The sequence below is a fragment of the Schistocerca cancellata genome, chromosome 12 (assembly GCF_023864275.1).
Source record: "Schistocerca cancellata isolate TAMUIC-IGC-003103 chromosome 12, iqSchCanc2.1, whole genome shotgun sequence".
NCBI classification, from domain to species: Eukaryota; Metazoa; Arthropoda; class Insecta; order Orthoptera; family Acrididae; genus Schistocerca; species Schistocerca cancellata.
In genome coordinates, this window is record NC_064637.1 from 22,401,050 (window position 1) to 22,423,062 (window position 22,013).

A 22,013-nucleotide genomic window follows, 5' to 3' on the forward strand; every position below is an offset into this window, starting at 1 on the left:
GCCGTAGTACCGTCACTTCTTTCTATTCCCAAACTTGTCCTGCTTTTCTTAACTTCTAAGACTGGGTCAGCAGCTAATCTTATACATTACTTCATATTTTCCTTCCATTTTTAGTTTCTCTATTTCTTTACATCTCTCTCTCAGTACAGCTCTCTTGCACCCACGTTTCCCTTGCCTGTTCTGTTTCTCTGCTTAATTCAGTAGTCAGATTTCTGATCGACTTTTGTTTAATCTCGTCGCAGAAAGCGAAGAATCTGTTTGACGGATGCAAAAAGATCCGCACACTGAAGATCTCGGAGAGGGGGCTGCTGGCCGACGCGAGGTTCGTGGACGCGGTGGCGGAACTGGCGCAGCTCCGTGCGCTGCAGCTGAAGCCTTACCACAATGTGGGCTGCCAGATCCCACTGAGAGGCCTCGCCGACAGGTGTCCGCACCTGTGCGACCTGGACCTGGGCTGGCTGCACTACCGGCTGCAGGAGGCAGAGTACTTCCTCAGCACCGAGAGACGCGCGCTCAGGCGCCTGTGCCTCAAGTGGACTGCGGTCGAGGGAAGGTTAGTCTCGCTACAGTGACGATTGGAGCATATCGCATTTATTATATGTCCGAAAGAACAGACACCACTCATTCGTATAATTAATCTGCTGTGGCGTTCGCTGTGTTATTCAGTGGTTTGGTATTTAACTAATTAGTAAATTAAAATGATAATCTTATTTCATTACATTGAGTAATTACTAAATATTTTTCTCCCGGTTAAAGATTTCGTCAAGTTGCTAAAGAACTCCAAGTTAACGTTGTGTTAAAGTGTTGTCTGTAATTTGTGTAAGTGTCAATAAATCACAGTTCATACAACAGATTCTATACAACTATTGATTATGATGGAAACAGTTATCTTCAGCAAAATGATAATTAAAACCACCGAATATCAGCCGCGCACAACACTGACGTCTGTTACCTGAAACAATATTCTTCGCAACTCTTGCGTAATTAATTTCGGCTCCATACATCAGCTAGAAAAGTTTGTTGTAAGGATCGTGTTATGAGCACTGTTTTTAAAGAACCAATCTGATTCGAATTATTTTCATTAAAATGAGTTCAGGACCACCGGTGCACATTTATTTTTACACATTTTTATTACCTTCGGAATTTATGTCTGCAGAGTTGCGTAATTTGAATTTGCCGCTGAGATAATTGTTAAGTTGGTGGCAGACAATTGATAGAGACTTTCTATTGTTAGAGCAAATAAGATAAGTATTTGAAATGCTTATTAAACTTTACTTTTGTATTGTGCACTATTTAGAGTTCATCAAGAAAACATTTGATTTTTTCCTAAGGAAAACACAGACAAAAACGCGATACAAATTGCTATCGTCAATGGCTGCGCTCCTTGCAGTGGAAAGAAATAATTAATACAGATAATGCTTACTGAGAGAGGAATTAAAGTTACAAATATATATTCACTCATATTTATAATAATAATGAACTCTATTCTCAAGTAATAATTAACAAATAATTACAATTTCTTAACAGACCTCAGTTTGATATGCGTCTTGCATCCACAACCTACAAAAGCCGACCAACAAAAGGTAAAAACAAAGGAAGACAAATGCAGATCATAAAAGGAATTTACAATTATCATTGTCCTTGTATGATACACATCGATATGTACTATTACGTAATGAAATATTATATAAATAATCAATATTTTATCATCATTTTCACTGTCTTTTCATATGTCGAATAGATAATGTTTATAACTGTTAGAGGAATAATTTCCTCTCATCGCACTGTAGCTAAAATTTATCTCGTGGATGTTACACTGCCTCGATGGACAGTGAATCTGTTATCCCCAATGCGGATGCAAATTTCGTTCGACCTGCGGTGCGAATCTAAAATTAGTGAGCTTGGAGGATACGGACGGAGATTGTGCATAGATGGCACCAGGTGAGAATGTGTGTCATCCGCAGACCGTGCTGAGACAGTCAGCACATTTGCTGTAAACGCTTTGTCTGGATGCCACTGTGGTGAACAAAACTGCCTAGTAAGCAGCAGATGCAGGTTTTGAGTCCGGGTCCAGCACAAATTTTCACTGATCCCTGCTGATTCCTCACAAAGTCCAGATGAAGCTGATATCAATAGTTTCTTTCCTTTCTCCCCTCTCCACCTTCAGTTTACATAATATTGTATTTTTGTCACTCTCCTTATCTATTACTTGAAAAAAGCAAACTACTGATCCATCTGTACCAGGAGCTATGAAGGGTGTATTAAAAGTTCTCACCCACAGATCACAGCACTACTCACTTGACCCCCCCCCCCCCCCCCCCCCCCCCCTTTAACATTGGTAGACGCGTTACTAGATGCCACCTAAAGTTACAAGTCTTTCCAGGAAGCAAAGCAGTTGACTGTTGGCAGTGTTTTGAAGCACTTCTGGTGTGTGTGGTGTTGAAAGTCGAGTCATGAACTAATCTAACTACAATCTATCATAGATCTCTCTCAAACAGGAAACCATGTCCAGAAAGCCCAGGTCACACCTGTCCATAAGAATGATAGTAGAACTGAGCCACAAAACTATGATCCAATATCTTTGACATTGACTCATTGGAGACTCTTAAAACATATTTTGATCTCGAACATAATGAGATATCTCAAACAGAATGACCACCTCCACGTCGACCAGCACGGATTCCGAAAACATCACTCATATGAAACCCAACTTGCACTTTTCTCACGTGACGTACTGAAAGCTTTGTATCAAGGTGTAACAATACAAGCCAAGATAGATGTAGCGGAACTTGAATAGCATATTTGCCTCTATTGGTTACGGTAGAGAGATTGATCTTTCGGTCCTGTCTGTATATTTATATATAATATTGCACGAATAAAGGCTGGGCGAGTGTAAAGCTATCATTAAAAACACACGCCGTGCGATTTGTTACGATTTGGTCAGTCATAATAATAATAATATGTTTTGGATACAATTAAAATATAACGGCGATGCCTGTTTAGTGTTATTGGAAATAATATGTAGTAAATTAAAGAGTAAGGTAGCCGATCCTATAAGAAGAGGTAAAATTGGGCGTATTGAGGTGTTTTGCTTTATATCGATGAAGCTGATGATATGGCATCATTTTTTTGTTTACTCTTAGAAAAAAACAAATAAAGAAGTGCTAATTGTGCGTTGTGAAAAAAAATATAGGGGCGAGTTTTAAATAACTACGCTATATGATCAGAGTAACAGAAGGACATTTAGTTACACGAAATCGCAGATAGCGAAGTGTGGTCATTAAACTGAGTACACCTATAGGGTGGTCAATTCTGGGACAAATCTATAAGCATCTCACGAGGGACACTGTATTGAAACCGGTTTTTTTTTTATTATATCGCGGAGAGCTGGCTCCAGTTTATGAAAAGGAGAAAAACGTTAACTTTTACGCGAACCCTTAATAATAGCAGACCGGAGAGAAAAGTGTGTAATTGTCTCATGCCTAACAAACATTCGTGGAGGGCGGTGGCTAAAATAGAAGAGTCAGTTACAAAATACTGTATCATTATCATTGAATGTTGGTGTCGAGCAACCAAAACTGTCCATCAAAGGGTTTCAATGGAACTTGGGAGTTAGGGTTCAGGCACTCGCATATTCTCTACATCAGAGTGTGAATGAGTGGTGAATGTGAAATAAAACTGTGAACAAAGTTATGTTAAATAAAACAGAAGAAAAAAGACAGTTTGGTCATATCTGTTTTTAATCCATAGACTGTAACATTTCTTACTGTTGTACGAAGCCTTTATAGACGATATTTATGACAATTTGCTTCGAAGGGATCTCGTTACAAGTTAAGTTTTGGGGATCTGGTCAAGACGGGGTAGTTCGTAGATCCTAACTACTGCAGCTATTCTGGAATCAGGTGCTACCGTGACCGTTGTGTGTTGTCAATGGCTTAAGGTCATCATATCTCATGCTCTAAGATCGACGCGCCTTTCCACTTGGTATAACGTGTGCCTCATGGCAACAACGACAACGCCGACGATGAAGGAAGATACGATAGAAAGGCAGTCAGGTAGATGCAGTATTTCTTGATTTCCAAAAAGCATTTGAGTCAGTTCCGCACCTACATTTATTGTCAAAAGTACGTTCATGTGGGGTATCGAGTGAAATTTGTGACTGAACTGAGGACTTTTTGGTAGGAAGAACGCAGCGTGTTATCTTGGCTGGAGAGTCATCATCAGATGTAGAAGTAACTCCGGGTGTATCGCAGAGAAGTGTGTCGGGACCCTTATATTCACATACTATATTAATGACCATGCGTACAATATTAATAGTAAGATCAGACTTTTTGCAGATGATGCACTGATCTATAACAAAGATTTATCTCAAAGAAGCTGCATGAATATTCAATCAGGTCTTGATAAGATTTCAAAATTGTGCAGAGATTGACAACTTGAATGAATTTTTCACTCTGCAGACTCGGTTCTGCCAATTTCGCAGGAGAGCTTCTGTGAAGTTTGGAAGGTAGGATGCGAGGTACTGACAGAAGTGAAGCTGTGAGGACGGGTCGTGAGTCGTGCTTGGGTAGCTCAGATGGTAGAGCACTTGCCTGCAAAAGGCAAAGGTCCCAAGTTAAAGTCTTGGTCTGGCACACAGATTTAATCCGCTAGGAAGTTTTGATTGGCAACTTGCTTTAAATGTTCAAAAATGTAAAATTATGCGCTTCACAAAATGAAAAAAAATGTGACTACGATGTCAGTGAGGCAGTGTTGGAATCGGCCAACTCCTACAAATAACTGGATGTAGCACTTTATAGGGATACAAGATGGAATGATCACATAGGTTCAGTATTGGCTAAAGCAGGTTTATTGGTAGAATATTGGGGAAGTGCAATCAGTCTACAAATGAGCTTGCTTACAACTCACCTACATGACACAATCTACAATATTGCTCACATTTGTAGGACTCATATGAAATAGGACTAACATGAGATAATAAACATGTACACAGAAAGGCAGCTCAAATGGTCACAGGTTTTTTTGGCCCATGGGAGAGTGTTACATTGTGCTGAAGAAACTGACCTGGCAGACTCCTGAAGATAGACGTAAACTATCGCAAGAAAAGTCTGCTAATGAAGTTTCAAGAGCAGGTCTTAAATGATTATTCTATGAATACTCTACAACCTGCTACATCTCTCTCGCATGGGGATTATGGGGACAAGATCAGAATAATTACTGCATGCACAGGAGCATTTCACGCAATAAAGAAACCCTAATAATTTGTACAATGGGATGTACCCTTTGCCACGCACTTCAGGTGGATTGCAGAGTGTGGATGTAGATGTATATTAAATTCTTCATAACAGAAGGTTTAACATCGACCAAAATTCGTTAGCGATATTTAAATGTATAAAGCAGGTCTTCAGCTTCAGTTTCCACCATGAAGAAATGGATGGCTGAGTTTAACCCCTTAACAAACTTTTTTTTCCAAGTTATGTTCCAAAAGATAATTTTTTTTATTAATGAAAACATCCTATAATGAATGACAGTACAAATAGGTATATAAAAATAACTTTTAAAGCTCAAAATAATGGGTTACAAAATTTTGTAGATCACCTATAATGAAATCCTGAAGATGCTCTTGTACTGGACTTTTATGAAAATATCCTGATGCTTGAAGTCATTTTTGAGTTTCTCTGCAGTTGTGAAGTCTAACCATGTACTTCACAGTGGTTTCCTGAGAACATAAATCTTGGAGAAGTTGGCTGGAGTACAGTGGGTGTATTCATCTCGTACCACTGGTGAGCACCCGTCACTCAACTGACAAAATATCCTCACTTTCTCTAGTGAAATAACATCAAATCCTTCTTCCCTTTCTCAGTTGCTAAATTCAATGTCAAACTCAAGATCATTATAGCCATACTTTTTTGAAAGCATTGCCAGAATAACAATACAGGAGAGAGTCTAAAAATACATGTTGTAGATCGTCCAAAGCTGCATACAGTAAAGACAATATCTTGTGGCAACCACCTCAAACAAAACACGACAACCAGGCTACAAATTTAGTACCAGATGCTCTCTAGTGGTTGACCACTTAACTATCAGTGCCAAAATGGATATAAGCGGTGGTTTTGTTTTTTCAAAGATCTGTTTTTAAGTTGTCAGAGTATTCTTGGAATTTTAAGTTTCTGTTGTAATAATAAAAAAACGAGATAAGTCCAGGGTTTATATTAAGGGGTTAAATGTGGCTGTGAAATCGTCAAAGATTGAAGAAGTGCAACAACGTAGGAAATTGTCAACAAAGTGCAACGGTGTAACGTTTTGGAATATGAAGCTGCTGGAAACTGCTAATGTTCTAGGGATATCAAAGGAATGTGTTGGTCGCATTATGCACTAGGAATTGAACATGAGAGAGCTTTGCACTTGACATGAGCCACAGTTGCTCACTGTGGATCATAAACACATTCGCATACACTTTTCAAAAAGTATGTGGTGCATTTTAAGAAAAACAGAGGTGACTTTTTGTGTTAGTAAGTGACAGTGGATGAAACCTGGATTCACCACTACACAGCAGGTTGTGTATTGGATAGAAGCTGGTCCTTCGGCTCCAAAGAAGGCAAGGATGGTGCCAGGAGTGGGGAAGATCATGGCATTGGTGTTTTTGGATGCGAAAGGAATTTTGTTGTTTAATAATCTTTAAAAAGATAAAATCGTAACTGGTGAATTCTACTCTCAACTTCTAATGGAACTGGACACAAGTGTTTATGAAAATAGACCCAGATTGAAGAAGAAAGAAATCATCTTCCATCCGGACAGTGTACCTGCCCTCAAAAATGTCTTGGCAATGGGGAAATTGAGGGATTTGCACTATGAAGTGCTGGAACATCCACCCTATTCCCCAGAATTGGCTCCCTCGGACTTACATTTATTCTCAAAGCTGAACAAATACTTCGCCGGGCAGTGCTTTGTGTCCATCAATTGCAGCTGCAGGTGGGTACTTTGAACATTTTTGCAAAAACACTACAGGGAGAGGATAATGGCACTGGAACATCACTGGATGAAATGTATTGATATTCGAGGATATTATGTTGGAAAAAATAAAATTCTTTGAAAGCATAAATTGTCGTCTTCACCGTCAGACCGAGAACTTTTTAGACCGCCATCATTAGGGTGTCCCTTATTTTCTGATTTCAATGTTTGTGAGTGCTTACCCTCCAGTATGGTTTGAATGACTCTAAAACATGCCTGTACAAAATTTTGTAACACTTGAAGTACTGTAAGACTGGACAATGAACCCACATGAGGAACACGATCTTTCACGTTGTTCGCAGATCTCGTGTTGACATCACCATAACTTATCAGTATGTGTGAGTGCAAAGCAGTCAGTTGCTTATTTGTTACCAATCCTGTCACATGCTCCTCATCTGGGTCACTTCTCCTTAAAAGATTTGAAATCGTATAAAAGGTTAGATTCCTTGATTTCAAAAGCAGCTATAAGTAAATTTAGTCATAATTTGTGGTATTTATCAGAAAAGGTGTCTCTTGTATTGCTCTTTGACAATTAAGTAGGTGGTCAAACCAAAATCAAAATGGAAGCCAGTCTGGAAAGAGAGACTCTAGAAATGGGAAAATTTGCTTTTTAGGAGAACTGGATGGGTAATTATAAAGTAACTTTAAAAATTATTTCAAGTACTATTTATTAATTTTTTTAATTCATTAATTTACATCTCATAATTCAATCTCATCTTTGCTTCAAAGAAAATAATTAGCCAACTTCGTGTCAAGGAAGAGCAGAGAACCAATCTCCTGATTATGGACACTAGTTTTATTGAAGAACGCTCGTCAACATGGAAGAACATTCTTCATATTTAGACACTAAAAGGATAGTGATGAAGTTAAAAGCTGTTAATGACTAAGCTGAAAGGTGTGTTAAATTAATGCAAGATTTTCACAGTATATTGACCTTAGATGAGGAGCAAAAGAACTTAGTAATGCTTTTTGTTCAAGAGCACCATAGACTGTATTCGAATTGCAAGAAAGAAGCACTGAAAGGAATATATTTTCAAGAATAATAAATGCGTCCTAAAAAGCAAAGAGAGATTTTTTTTATTTTATGCAGTCATAAATAACTTTTACGCTGACTAAAATTAGAAAGCCAAATTCCCAGTATTAAAATTCGTCACTCCAGTTGGCACTGATTAATGTCATCCTATTGAGATGAAATGTTTTTTTGGAGTAAATCAAATGACATAGAAAACATTAAAGCAGCAAGTATAAAAGTTTTCATAAATAATTGTTTTGGGGCAAAACAAGAGACAACCTAAACCCTCGTATCTCTGTCGTGCAACTATGTACAGTCAACTTACCATTCAAAGTATGGACTGTCATTAGTTCCCAGTGGGAGCAGCAGAAGTGACTGTGGAAAATGCTTTTGTGATTGAAACTGTGTGCCCGACCAAGACTCAAACTCGCAGTATCCTTTCTTTCAGGAGTGCTAGTTCTGCAAGTTTCGCAGGAGAGCTTCTGTAAAGTTTGGAAGGTAGGAGATGAGATACTGGCAGAAGTAAAGCTGTGAGTACCGGGCGTGAGTCGTGCTTCGGTAGCTCAGATGGTAGAGCACTTGCCCGCGAAAGGCAAAGGTCCCGAGTTCGAGTCTCGGTCGGGCACACAGTTACAATCTGCCAGGAAGTTTCATATAAGCGCACACTCCACTGCAGAGTGCAAATCTCATTCTGGCTTTTGTGATTATTTGCTGTTTCTGTCATTGCATTTATTTTGATGAGAAGGAGAAAGGATTAACAGTGCTGATCTAGAAGGAGACAGAATGTGTAAGCAGAATGTTGAAGTCAAGTAAGTAAGTGGGAAGTGTGCATATAACAGGAGGAGGAATGCTCTGCAAGGTGATGACCGAGCATAAAGGAAGGAACTCGGTGTGTGAGGTAAAGGGTAAAGTTCCTCATTCAGGCCTTCTTTTTTTTCCATCAGTGTTCTGACTGGTTTGATGCATACTGCCATGAATTCCTTTACTGCGCCACTGTTTGCATCTGAGAGTAGCATTTGCATCGAATGTCCCCACTTATTTGCTATACATATTCCAATCTCTGTCCACTTCAACTGTTGTTACACTGTACAGCACCCTCTAGTACCATGGAAGTTAATCTCTGATGTCTTAACAGGTGTCCTGTCACCCTGTCCGTTACAGTGTTTCCCACATATTCCTTTCCTTGCTGACTACAGAGAACCCAGCCTCATTACTTACCGTGTCAGTCCATCTCATTTTCAGCTTTCTTCTGTGGCTCCACATCCCAGATGCTTCTGTTCTGATTTTCCCAGTCTGTCTCTTACCACCATACAATGCTGTGCTGCAAACATACATTCTTGGAAATTTCTTTTTCAAATTAAGACCTATGTTTGATACACGTAGACTTCTACTGGCCAGAAATGCCCTTTTTGCCAGTGCGAGTCTTCTTTTCTGTGTCCTCCTTGCTCCATCTGTCATGTATTATTTTGCTGCCTAGGTAGCAGAATTTCTTAACTTAATCTACTTCATGATTACCAATTATTAGGTTAAGTTTCTTGCTAAAATTCCCATTTCTGCTGTTTCTCATTACTTTCGTCTTTCTTCAATTTACTCTTAATCCATACTGAATACTCATTAGATTGTTCATTTCATTCAACAGATCTTGTACAGGGTGGCGATTCTTCTGGAAAACCTTGAATTCTCAGAGCACTACGTTTTACCTTGACAAATCAAGGAAATTTCAGCAAATGTCATAAAATCGTGGGGCAAATCACAAATTTTAAAATATTTAATAGTTCAAAGTGTGTTAATCACATGAATATTCTTCCACGGAAATTACTTATATTTAAAAATTGTGGTTAAACTACTGCTTATGGCTGGTATGTAGCTCAGCTGAGAGGAAAGAACGGTCATTATTGAGGTACGCTGCCCCCCCCCCCCCCCCCCCCCCACTGCCCCTCCCCCACCCCTTCCCTACACTCCCTTCACTCACCATTAATTTCATTAATTTATCAGGAGGTTCTGGACACAATTTTTCTCCTCACACCTGGAATTCCCAGGGATTTTTAAACATTTTCTCCAAGTCTGAGTAGCCACCCTGCTATAATTCTTCTTCACTTTCACTGAATGTATCAATGTCATCAGCAAATCTTAAATTGATGGCCTTTCACCTTGAATTTTAATCCCACTCTTGAACCTTTCTTTTATTTCTGTCATGGCATCTTCAGCATATAGACTGAACAGCAGGGGTGAGACACTACGTCCCTGACTTACACCCTTTTTAATCTGTGCTCTTTGTTCTTGGTCTTCCACTCTTATTGTTTCACCTTGGTTCTTGTACATACTGTACACTAATGAATCAAAACACCTAGTCTACCTGCTTAATAGCTTGTTTGTCCCTCTTCGGAGTGAAATACATCACCAATTCTGTGCATCAGGGGTCTGGCAGTTTGTTGGCAGGTTTGTCGAGGTATGTGGCATTAGATGCCTAAACACAGGTCATGTAATTTGTGTAAATAATGTGCCACTGGTATTTTTTTGTGTACGCTGTGATGGCACCCAATAACCCAGATGGGTTTCATAGGATAGATGTCAGGTGAATTTAGTCTCAGAGATATCAACATGAGTTCACTATCTTGCTCCTGTTGGGAGTTAGTAAGCTCTACACTTTACAGTAACAGAAATTCTTCTACAGAATAGAAGCTGTCAAAGAGAAACTTTCTCAGTTTGTTTTCAAATTTTACTTTGCTGTCTGTCAGACATTTTATATCACTAGGTATGTGATCGAAAATTGTTGTTGTAGCATTGTGCACTCCTTTTTGTGCTAAAGACAACCTTAATGTGGAGTGATGAATGTAATTTTTCCTTCTGGTATTGTAATTATATACATCATTCTTCGTTTTGATCTGTAGTGGATTATTTATTTACAACAAACATCATGAGGGAATAAATATACTGTGAATCAGTACTCAGAAGGACCAAGCCCTTAAACAGATGTCTACAAGACGATTGTGGGTGAGCACAACATATTCTTACAGCGTGTTTTTGCCCAGTGAAGATTTCATTCCTGTCTTGGACGTCAATTGTGTCCCAGTTGCAGCATACGGGATATCGAGGGCCAGTTATGGCAGTTGTCGCCCAGTTTGCCTCGAGAGTGGATATAACTGCTTTATGACACCCTTCCCAAATGAAGCAGTGCTTGAATCTATGCCAGAGGCGGTGCATTTCTTACTAATAAGGGGGTTCACACTGTCAAGTTTGACTTGATTTTGTAATCACTGAAATAACTTCAAATACCCTCTCAAGCTGTGAAGTTTCATTTCATCTTCCCTTCCAGATGCTGCACTGTTTCTGTCAGACTATGTATTATCTGCAGTCAGAATGTTAAGTAGTTGCTTGCAGTTACCTTTTTGATAATTTTACCGAATATGTATTATTTATTCTTGCATTATGACATTTTCTGCATATGTGATGATGCCCACACTACGGATCTGTGGAAGAAAAAGTGTATGTAATATAAGCACATCACATTAATGTGTTACTTTTTTTTCGTATTCTCAAGCTAGCAATTATGAAAAGCAAAAAGAGATACATTTCAATTTTGATTGGCTTTGAATGTGTTCTGGTAGAGCTCAGAATAATACCCACAAGTTTTTTAATAGGTGCCCATACAACTGTTAAGGGGGGTAAAACACCCCCTTGAAAAATCATATCATTCAGAACAATTCTGCATCTCCTCATTATTGTACAGATTTACAGTAATACAGCAATAATGTATACACAATTTCAAATGTAACATTATTAAATCTGAAAAGTTTATGACATGAAAACAAAAAAATACACCAAATATAAAAAAGAAAACACAAATATAGTGCATTTATCTGGGAAAGACTCATTAAACAACCCACCATGACAACTTTCATTAAAGCAGACACTCGCACTCTGTATACTCACAAAGTGCCTACAAATTTAATAATGTACTTCATCACATATGACTGAATTTGCTATTAATGATGCTATGCATTTTGCTATTGGTCAGATGTCAACTCAAAAAGCTAAACAGTGGGGAGAGGGAATAAAAAAAATGTACAAATCTAGGTGTGCTGTTGTAATGTATGTTAAAAACCTTAGAACATTTATTTAATTATTTTTATATCTGTTGCCATTTCAGTGGCATTGTTTCAGAATCAAACTCAATTTTTCTCAAGGGGGTGTTTCGTCCCCATAATGGGTGCATGGGCACAAATAAAAAAGTATCTGTTATTTGTTCTCTGCTATAATATATTCAAAGCTAATTAAAATTGATGTGCATCCTTTGTGTAGGTTTACCTGTTAGTTGTTTGAACAGCTCAGCAATGTGATTTTTTTCATTTAGAGTTCATTGTATACACTCAGAAATTTGGAACATTCATTCACAGTTGTTCATGTCTATATTAACTGCTTGTATTATTCTATTTCTCTTACAGAACTCAGTATACTGTTTGTAAATTTTCAGTCACATAATTATTCTGGCAGTTGAGAGTAAGTTGTGTTGTTCTGTTAAACAGGAACATAGTCCCTCTGCTGGTGAAGTGTGCTGACACCCTAGAATACCTGCAGCTGAATACGTACGACATTGTAGATGGAGAAGATTTGGAAGCATTCAGGGCACTGGGACGGCTTCACAACCTGCGAGATCTTATCTTCGATATGATATACAAACGGATACCGCACGTAATTCCTGTGCCATTTATGTAAGTCCTCTTTCCATCCTGTTGGAAATAAGAGTGAATTCTGTGAGACTGTTTTTGTCAACTGTGTAAAATGTCATGTGTTCTCATGTATATCTAGGACCAGCCATTAAAACTGCAACAGCAGCAAGTATAGCGATTAATGGTGTTCTGCTTATTGTGCGCATACACTGAGGTGACAAGAGTTGTGCGATACCTTCCAATATCGTGTCAGATCTCTTTCTGTCCAGCGTAGTGCTGCAACCCGCTGTGGCATAGATGACAAGTCGTTGAAAGTCCCCTGCTGAAATATTGAGCCGCGGTGTCGCTATCCATTCATAATTGCAAAAGTGTTTCCAGTGCCTCGATTATGTCCCAAAAGTGTTCAGTGGGATTTGTGTCGGGCAATCTCAGTGGCCAGATCCATTTCTTGAATTGTCCAGGATGTTCTTCAAACCACTTGCGAACAGTTGTGGCCCAGGGATGTGACATAGCTGTTTGGGAACGTGAAGTCCGCGAATGCCTGCAAATGGTCTCAGAGTGGCTGAACATAAACATTTCCAGTCAATGATCGGCTCACTTGGACCAGAGGACCCTATTCGTTCCATGTAAACATGGCCCACACCAATTTGGAGCCACTACCAGCCTGCACAGTAAATTCTTGACAAATTAGTTTCACGGTTCTGTGGGATCTGTACCACACTCGAACCCTAGCATCGTGACTCTTGCCAACTGAAATTAGCAGTCATCTGACCGGGCCACAGTTTTCTCGTTGTCTAGGGTCCAAACGACACGACCACAAGCCTGGGAGAGGCGCTGCAGACGGTTTCGGGCTGTTAACAAACCCACTCGCGTCAGTCGTCTGCTACAGTAGCCCAATAACACCAGATTTCACCACAATGTGTGAACAGATATGTTCACCGCACATGCAACATTGATTTCTGCGATTATTTCCGCAGTATTGCTTGTCTCGTAGCATTGAAAACTCAATGCGAAAGCTGCTGCGCTCAGTCGTTGTGTGAAGGCCATTGACCACTGCGCTGTCTGTAGACAAAGGTGATTAATGAAATGTGGTATTCTTGGCTCACTTTAGACACCATGTATCTCGAAATATTGAATTATCTAACAATTTCCAAAATATACTGCCCCATACATATAGCTCCAGCTACTATTCGACATTCTGTGTCTCTTTGTTAATTCCTGTCAAGTCGACCTAACCACATCAGAAACCTCTTCACACGAGTACAAATGATGGCTCTGCCAATGCACTGCCCTTTCATACTTTGTGTACACAATACTACCACCATTTGTATATGTGTGTATTTCTACCCCATGACTTTTGTTCCCCCAGTGTACATTATGGTAACAACAATACATTATTAAATTTGTAGGCACTTTGTGAGTATACAGAGTGCGAGAATTACCGTATTTACTCGTGGTGATAACATATTAGACCTTCTGGTGACAAACAGACCCGAACTATTTGAAACAGTTAATGCAGAACAGGGAATCAGCGATCATAAAGCGGTTACTGCATCGATGAGTTCAGCCGTTAATACAAATATTAAAAAAGGTAGGAAGATTTTTCTGTTTAGAAAAAGTGACAAAAAGCCGATTACAGAGTACCTGATGGCTCAACACAAAAGTTTTGTCTCAAGTACAGATAGTGTTGAGGATCAGTGGACAAAGTTCAAAACCATAGTACAATATGCGTTAGATGAGTATGTGCCAAGCAAGATCGTAAGAGATGGAAAAGAGCCACCGTGGTACAACAACCGAGTTAGAAAACTGCTGCGGAAGCAAAGGAAACTTCACAGCAAACATAAACATAGCCAAAGCCTTGCAGACAAACAAAAATTCCGCAAAGCGAAATGTAGTGTGAGGAGGGCTATGCGAGAGGCATTCAATGAATTCGAAAGTAAAGTTCTGTGTACTGACTTAGCAGAAAATCCTAAGAAATTTTGGTCTTATGTCAAAGCGGTAGGTGGATCAAAACAAAATGTCCTGACACTCTGTGACCAAAATGGTACTGAAACAGAGGATGACACACTAAAGGCCGAAATACTAAAGGCCGAAATACTAAATGTCTTGAAACTCCCTGGCAGAGTAAAACTGTGTGCCCGACCGAGACTCGAACTCGGGACCTTTGCCTTTCGCGGGCAAGTGCTCTACCATCTGAACTACCGAAGCACGACTCACGCCCGGTACTCACAGCTTTACTTCTGCCAGTATCTCGTCTCCTACGTTCCAAACTTCCCGAGTTCGAGTCTCAGTCGGGCACACGATTTTAATCTGCCAGGAAGTTTAATATCAGTGCACACTCTGCTGCAGAGTGAAAATCTCATTCTGGAAACATCCCCCAGGCTGTGGCTAAGCCATGTCTCCGCAGTATCCTTTCTTTCAGAAGTGCTAGTTCTGCAAGGTTCGCAGGAGAGCTTCTGTAAAGTTTGGAAGGTAGGAGACGAGATAGTGGCAGAAGTAAAGCTGTGAGGATGGGGCATGAGTCGTGCTTGGGTAGCTCAGTTGGTAGAGCACTTGCCAGCAAAAGGCAAAGGTCCCGAGTTCGAGTCTCGGTCGGGCACACAGTTTTAATCTGCCAGGAAGTTTCATATAAGCGCACACTCCGCTGCAGAGTGAAAATCTCATTCTGGGCTAAATGTCTTTTTCCAAAGCTGTTTCACAGAGGAAGACTGCACTGTAGTTCCTTCTCTAGATTGTCGCACAGATGACAAAATGGTAGATATCGAAATAGACGACAGAGGGATAGAGAAACAATTAAAATTGCTCAAAAGTGGAAAGGCCGCTAGACCTGATGGAATACCAGTTCGATTTTACACAGAGTACGTGAAGGAACTTGCCCCCCTTCTTGCAGCGGTGTATTGTAGGTCTCTAGAAGAGCGTAGCGTCCCAAAGGATTGGAAAAGGGCACAGGTTATCCACGTTTTCAAGAAGGAACGTCGAACAGATGTGCAGAACTATTGAACTATATCTCTAACACGTATTATGTTCGAGTATAATGCCTTTTCTGGAGACTAGAAATCTACTCTGTAGGAATCAGCATGGGTTTCGAAAAAGACGGTCGTGTGAAACCCAGCTCGCGCTATTCGTCCACGAGACTCAGAGGGCCATAGACACGGGTTCACAGGTAGATGCCATGTTTCTTGACTTCCTCAAGTTTGATACAGTTCCCCACAGTCGTTTAATGAACAAAGTAAGAGCATATGGACTATCAGACCAATTGTGTGATTGGATTGAAGAGTTCCTAGATAACAGAACGTAGCATGTCATTCTCAGTGGAGAGAAGTCTTCTGAAGTAAGAGTGATTTCAGGTGTGCCGCGTGGGAGTGTCATAGGACTGCTGCTATTCACAATATACATAAATGACCTTGTGGATGACATCGGAAGTTCACTGAGGCTTTTTGCAGATGATGCTGTGGTGTATTGAGAGGTTGTAACAATGGAAAATTGTACTGAAATGCAGGAGGATCTGCAGCAAATTGAGGCATGGTGCAGGGAATGGCAATTGAATCTCAAGGTAGACAAGTGTAATGTGCTGTGAATACATAGAAAGATAGATCCCTTATCATTTAGCTACAAAATAGCAGGTCAGCAACTGGAAGCAGTTAATTCCATAAATTATCTGGGAGTACGCATTAGGAGTGATTTAAAATGGAATGATCATATAAAGTTGATCATCGGTAAAGCAGATGCCAGACTGAGATTCATTGGAAGAATCCTAAGGAAATGCAATCCGAAAACGAAGGAAGTAGGTTACAGTACGCTTGTTCGCCCACTGCTTAAATACTGCTCGGCAGTGTGGGATCCGTACCAGATAGGGTTGATAGCAGAGATAGAGAAGATCCAACGGAGAGCAGCGCGCTTCGTTACAGGATCATTTAGTAATCGCGAAAGCGTTATGGAGATGATAGATAAGCTCCAGTGGAAGACACTGCAGGAGAGACGCTCAGTAGCTCGGTACGGGCTTTTGTTAAAGTTTCGAGAACATACCTTCACCGAGGAGTCAAGCAGTATATTGCTCCCTCCTACGTATATCTCGCAAAGAGACCGTGAGGATAAAATCGGAGAGATTAGAGCCCACACAGAGGCATACCAACAGTCCTTCTCTCCACGAACAATACGAGACTGGAATAGAAGGGAGAACCAATAGAGGTACTCTGGGTACCCTACGCCACACATCGTCAGGTGGCTTGCGGAGTATGGATGTAGATGTAGATGTAGAATCTACTTGAATCCAAGCCACACTTTTTTTGTGATTTTTGCTATCGAAAAAACCGTCTGCAGCTTAGAATCAAGTGCAAAGTAAGCAGAAGTTCTGGAAAATGTTGGTAGGTGCCGCCACAATGGACTTCTGCTGTCGATTATATGTAGCGCTACACAGGCATGCTTTGCAGGCACAAACATAAATATTGGTGCCAAAATCTCTGTGTCAGTAAATAAATTAAAAGAAACGATAAAAGAATGTAAACATTATGCTTGTATTCTTTCGTGTTTGCTGCTGTCTCATTTAAATTCTGTCTGCCTAATAAACTACGAAACTAGAGTGAGACAACAGCAAATGCGGAAGAATATACATATCAAGTCATGTTTATATTCGTATTATTCTTATACTGAATAGAGATGCAGTCAGAAATGAAGCACGGATACGGACTAGATTTTTAAATCTAAGATGACTCTAATTTCTGTGCAGAATGTAATGTACTAAAGAGGTGTCTGCAAAGATTTTCAGACGGAGAAAATTTTTCGCTAAACTCTCGTTCAGAACATCTTTTATCATACACAGTCAATTATTTCGTTCTTGTTGATCATTATCAAAGAAAGCAGCAGTGTAAGTAACAACAAATAGCAGTCACTTACCATTGTTTCTCTAATGAGACAATTCCTTTTATTTTTATATTGTAAGCTGTGGTAGTGCACACAAAAGAAGCCGTGCCGCGAGCGGCGACAGGCCGTAAACACTCACTACCAGAATGCGACAAACAATGCATGACACAGTACAATAATGCATTTTGAGCTTAGAGTGATGTAAACACCTATAACGAAGAGAATGGCACTTATCAGATCAAAGAAAAATAAGCAATCGATTGAATCCAGACGAAACACGTGAAAAAGGAAGGGTACCCGTATAAATACGGATGCATAGCAATGGCTACCTGGTAAAGCTTAACTGCTAAGCTTACGACTCGAACTAAACTATTGTAGCTGTATCTTCATCCATTCAACCTAAATTGTGTCTCATGTTACAATGGACCAACTTTGTTTCGATTTGGAGGTGTGGTCTAAAACATCCCTCTCCCCTTGAATTTCGAGTCTCAAATTTCAGGTGCGGCTTAGATTCAGGAATTTTTTTTTTTTCCCCTTGATTTCGAGTCTTATTTTTCAGGTGTGGCTTAGATTCGAGTGCAGCTTAGATTCGAGTAAATACGGTAGTATGCGGTGCTGCTACATCTTCCTGTGGCAGTTGCTCTTAGTCGGTTGGGCACTGAGTGAAACCAAATTTGGGTGATTGAGACAGGTAAATCATTTCACACTACTTCACAGTATTCCAGGCTCTATCAATCATAGTGGTTGGCAGATGGTGACATTCCAGTCTGTCGCAGTCTGTGACTGAGAATTTTCAGTGTCTGAAAGATTATGAGAATACGCTGGCGAGGGTAACAGTCGAGCACTTTCTGTAATGAGATTCAGGGGGTGGACAAAAAAACACTGCCATGCTGAATACAGTGTAGGAAAACTGTTGGCATTCACAACAGCTTCCAGCCATCTCGGAATGAATAAGTACAGGTCCTGTATGGTTTTTGAGGGAATCTTATACCATTCTTCCTTCAAAATAGGGGCAAATTCAGGTAATGGTCACAGAGACAAATGACAATCGTGCACCCTTCTTTCCAAACTTGCTCACAAGGGCTTCATAATATTGAGGTCTACTGACTGGTGGCAAAGGATGATGCGTCCCCTTCGGGAGCAAATATCGCACTGTGGGATATACCTGATTGGTCAAAATGGTCACATAATCCGTGGCAGTAATGCTACTTTGCAGAAAACTCCTTGAAGCCCACAGAATACTGCGATACGGCTGCCCAAACTGTCAGTCATATGCCACTCTCGGAATGTAAATTTAATCAGATGTTGAAAACAGTGTGAAAAGTGACACATCTGACCAAATGATATTCTTGCATTGTTCCACATACACAGTTTGATCATCACATTTTCCTGTTGTGTACATTTGTATAACTGATCAATAATTTTGGAGTTCCACTTTACCCTGCTAGTCCCTGGTTACGGATTGATGGAGTTCCCTTTTTACCGGTTTGGTGCTGACAGCATTTGTGAGTGTGACACTTGGTTCTTCGGTGACTTTGTCAACTGTTGGCCCGTTATTTTTCATCACAATTCACTGCAATGACTGTCCTTCACGATCACTCGATGCTGACTTTTGTCCGCATCGTGACTAAGCTGCGTCTGTAAGGTAGTAGTTTGTGGACTATAATATTTATGAAATAGACTGTCCTGACCAGAACACAGTGGAACACTATTGGAATGAGTAAGAATGTTGCTTTTGCTCCGTCCAACATCACTAATTTCTCTGGTTTTGGTTGTTGAGGAAGAACGGGCAGCTGGCCCTCCACACAGATTCAAGTGTCTCACTGAAATTGTCCCCACCATAGATGAAGTATTATAAATGAGAAACATGCACAGTGTCCAGTAATAGGCATTCTGATACTTCGGATATACGCTGTGTAATATGAGATAGCTGACATGCTTGCCCACTCTTCTTTACAATTCCTTAGTTATGGAAGCTGTGCAGAGCATATAACACTGGCAGGCTGCTCTGCAAGCAAAGTTAAACAATTGAAAATCCAGGATAGAATAATGGCAATGTTATGAAAAGGTTAGTTGCTACTCACCGTATAATGGAGATGCTGAGTCCCAGATAGGCACGACAAAAAGACTGTCAAACGGCTAAGCTTTTGGCGGAAAAGGCTTTCATCAGAATTAGACAATGTACATAATACACTGAAGGAAACGCTACTCTCACATACGTGTGACCCCAGTCTTGTTTTGACTGTATTTTTCTGTGCCTCAACATCTCCACTATATGGTAACAATCTATTCTTTTCATAATAATGTCATTATTCCATCTAGGGTTTTTCATTGTTTGAGCTTAGCATGTCTTTGATTTGTTTCAGCATATCTGAAGATGTTCATAGTTTGAACAAAACAAGTGATCATTCAAAAGACACATGTGGCAATGGACTGAAATAAAATATTTTATTTGTAGTTCAATGTTTTTTGATTTATCTTCGCTTGACATGTCTGGCTTTCATTGTTTTACATAATAATCCTCTGAATAAAGGTTGGCTTACCTGGATACGAAAATCAGCAAATAAGTCCTGGTTTTGGTACTCACAAGGACAACTCCCCTGTGGTGACCTCAACTTTTTGAAACTATCTCTATGGAGGTGTAGGTCGAGGTCCCACGTATCACACACACCCTTCAGCCACGCACCCAGATGGGCCCTCACTTGCGAGTAATCGACAAAAAAAATTTTTGGAAATTTACTTTAGCTTTAAAAATAGTAACATTAATCAGACTGTTGCCATGACGTAATGGTTGTCATGCAGTCTACACACACTGAAGGCTGTGGATGTGACTCTCGTCAGGTTGCATGAGACTTTTTATTTTTTAGTACTTATTGAAATGACTTGGATCGTTATTCTAATTCAATTAACTGGTTTGAATGTAATTTTTCTATTTCTATTCCATTGTCACACTATTTTAGTCAAAATATTAACTGTTTCAGTTGCTGTCATTTCTTCTTCCTATTATTCTTTTTCCACTTGGAACCTTATTACATGTGAATTACATTATTTTTATCATAAAATTTAAATATTTGAAAATGCTGATGAAAGATTAAATAATCTATTCCTAATGACTGTGCAGAAGTGTCAAAATTATATTTTTCATTACAGGATGTATATTTTTTGGATGCCATCATATAAACATTGAAAATAAAAATTCTTATTGCACTAAGTACAAAGTAATACAGATGAAGATTTAAGCGAAAGAAGGGATTATGAGTAAAACAAAATTCCAGCAAAATGAGGAATAAAAATAATGAATGCAATAACGTGGACAAAAATATAAGATGATGATAGGGAAGAAGTTAAATTGAAATCAATAAATAACAATAATGATATTCACATGTACAAAGGTTCAAAGTGGAAAAAAGAATAAGAGGAGGAAGAAATGAGAGCAATTGAAATAGTTCATTAAAATGACATGACAAAAGTCTAGGGAAAAAAAAGAACAAGATAAATTAATAGGAATAACAATCAAAGATTAAAAAATAAAAAATATTCACACCATGTGACAAGATTCAAACCCACAACCTTCCACCTGTGTGGACTGCATGATAAACATTATGCTGTGGCAGCAATCTGATATATGTTACTGTTTTTAAAGCTAAAGCAAATTTCAAAAAAAATGTTTTTGTCAATTACTCGCAAATGAGGACCAACGAGGATGAATGGCTGCAGTATGTGTGTAATACCTTGGACCTAAACCTACACTCCTGGAAATGGAAAAAAGAACACATTGACACCGGTGTGTCAGACCCACCATACTTGCTCCGGACACTGCGAGAGGGCTGTACAAGCAATGATCACACGCACGGCACAGCGGACACACCAGGAACCGCGGTGTTGGCCGTCGAATGGCGCTAGCTGCGCAGCATTTGTGCACCGCCGCCGTCAGTGTCAGTCAGTTTGTCGTGGCATATGGAGCTCCATCGCAGTCTTTAACACTGGTAGCATGCCGCGACAGCGTGGACGTGAACCGTAAGTGCAGTTGACGGACTTTGAGCGAGGGCGTATAGTGGGCATGCGGGAGGCTGGGTGGACGTACCGCCGAATTGCTCAACACGTGGGGCGTGAGGTCTCCACAGTACATTGATGTTGTCGCCAGTGGTCGGCGGAAGGCGCACGTGCCCGTCGACCTGGGACCGGACCGCAGCGACGCACGGATGCACGCCAAGACCGTAGGATCCTACGCAGTGCCGTAGGGGACCGCACCACCACTTCCCAGCAAATTAGGGACACTGTTGCTCCTGGGGTATCGGCGAGGACCATTCGCAACCATCTCCATGAAGCTGGGCTACAGTCCCGCTCACCGTTAGGCCGTCTTCCGCTCACGCCCCAACATCGTGCAGCCCGCCTCCAGTGGTGTCGCGACAGGCGTGAATGGAGGGACGAATGGAGACGTGTCGTCTTCAGCGATGAGA

The 22,013-nt window shown here is 40.2% G+C and overlaps 1 protein-coding gene across 3 annotated transcripts in view; it reads left to right on the forward strand.

Moving 5' to 3' along the window:
• LOC126109710 (uncharacterized) overlaps positions 1 to 22,013 on the forward strand; it is a 268,071-nt gene that overhangs the window by 187,608 nt on the left and 58,450 nt on the right. For all 3 annotated transcript variants that reach the window (XM_049914765.1, XM_049914763.1, XM_049914764.1), the window contains exons 4-5: positions 243 to 553; positions 12,550 to 12,735. In XM_049914765.1, coding sequence (XP_049770722.1) covers positions 243 to 553; positions 12,550 to 12,735 — 497 coding nt within the window. The remainder of the gene's footprint in view (positions 1 to 242; positions 554 to 12,549; positions 12,736 to 22,013) is intronic.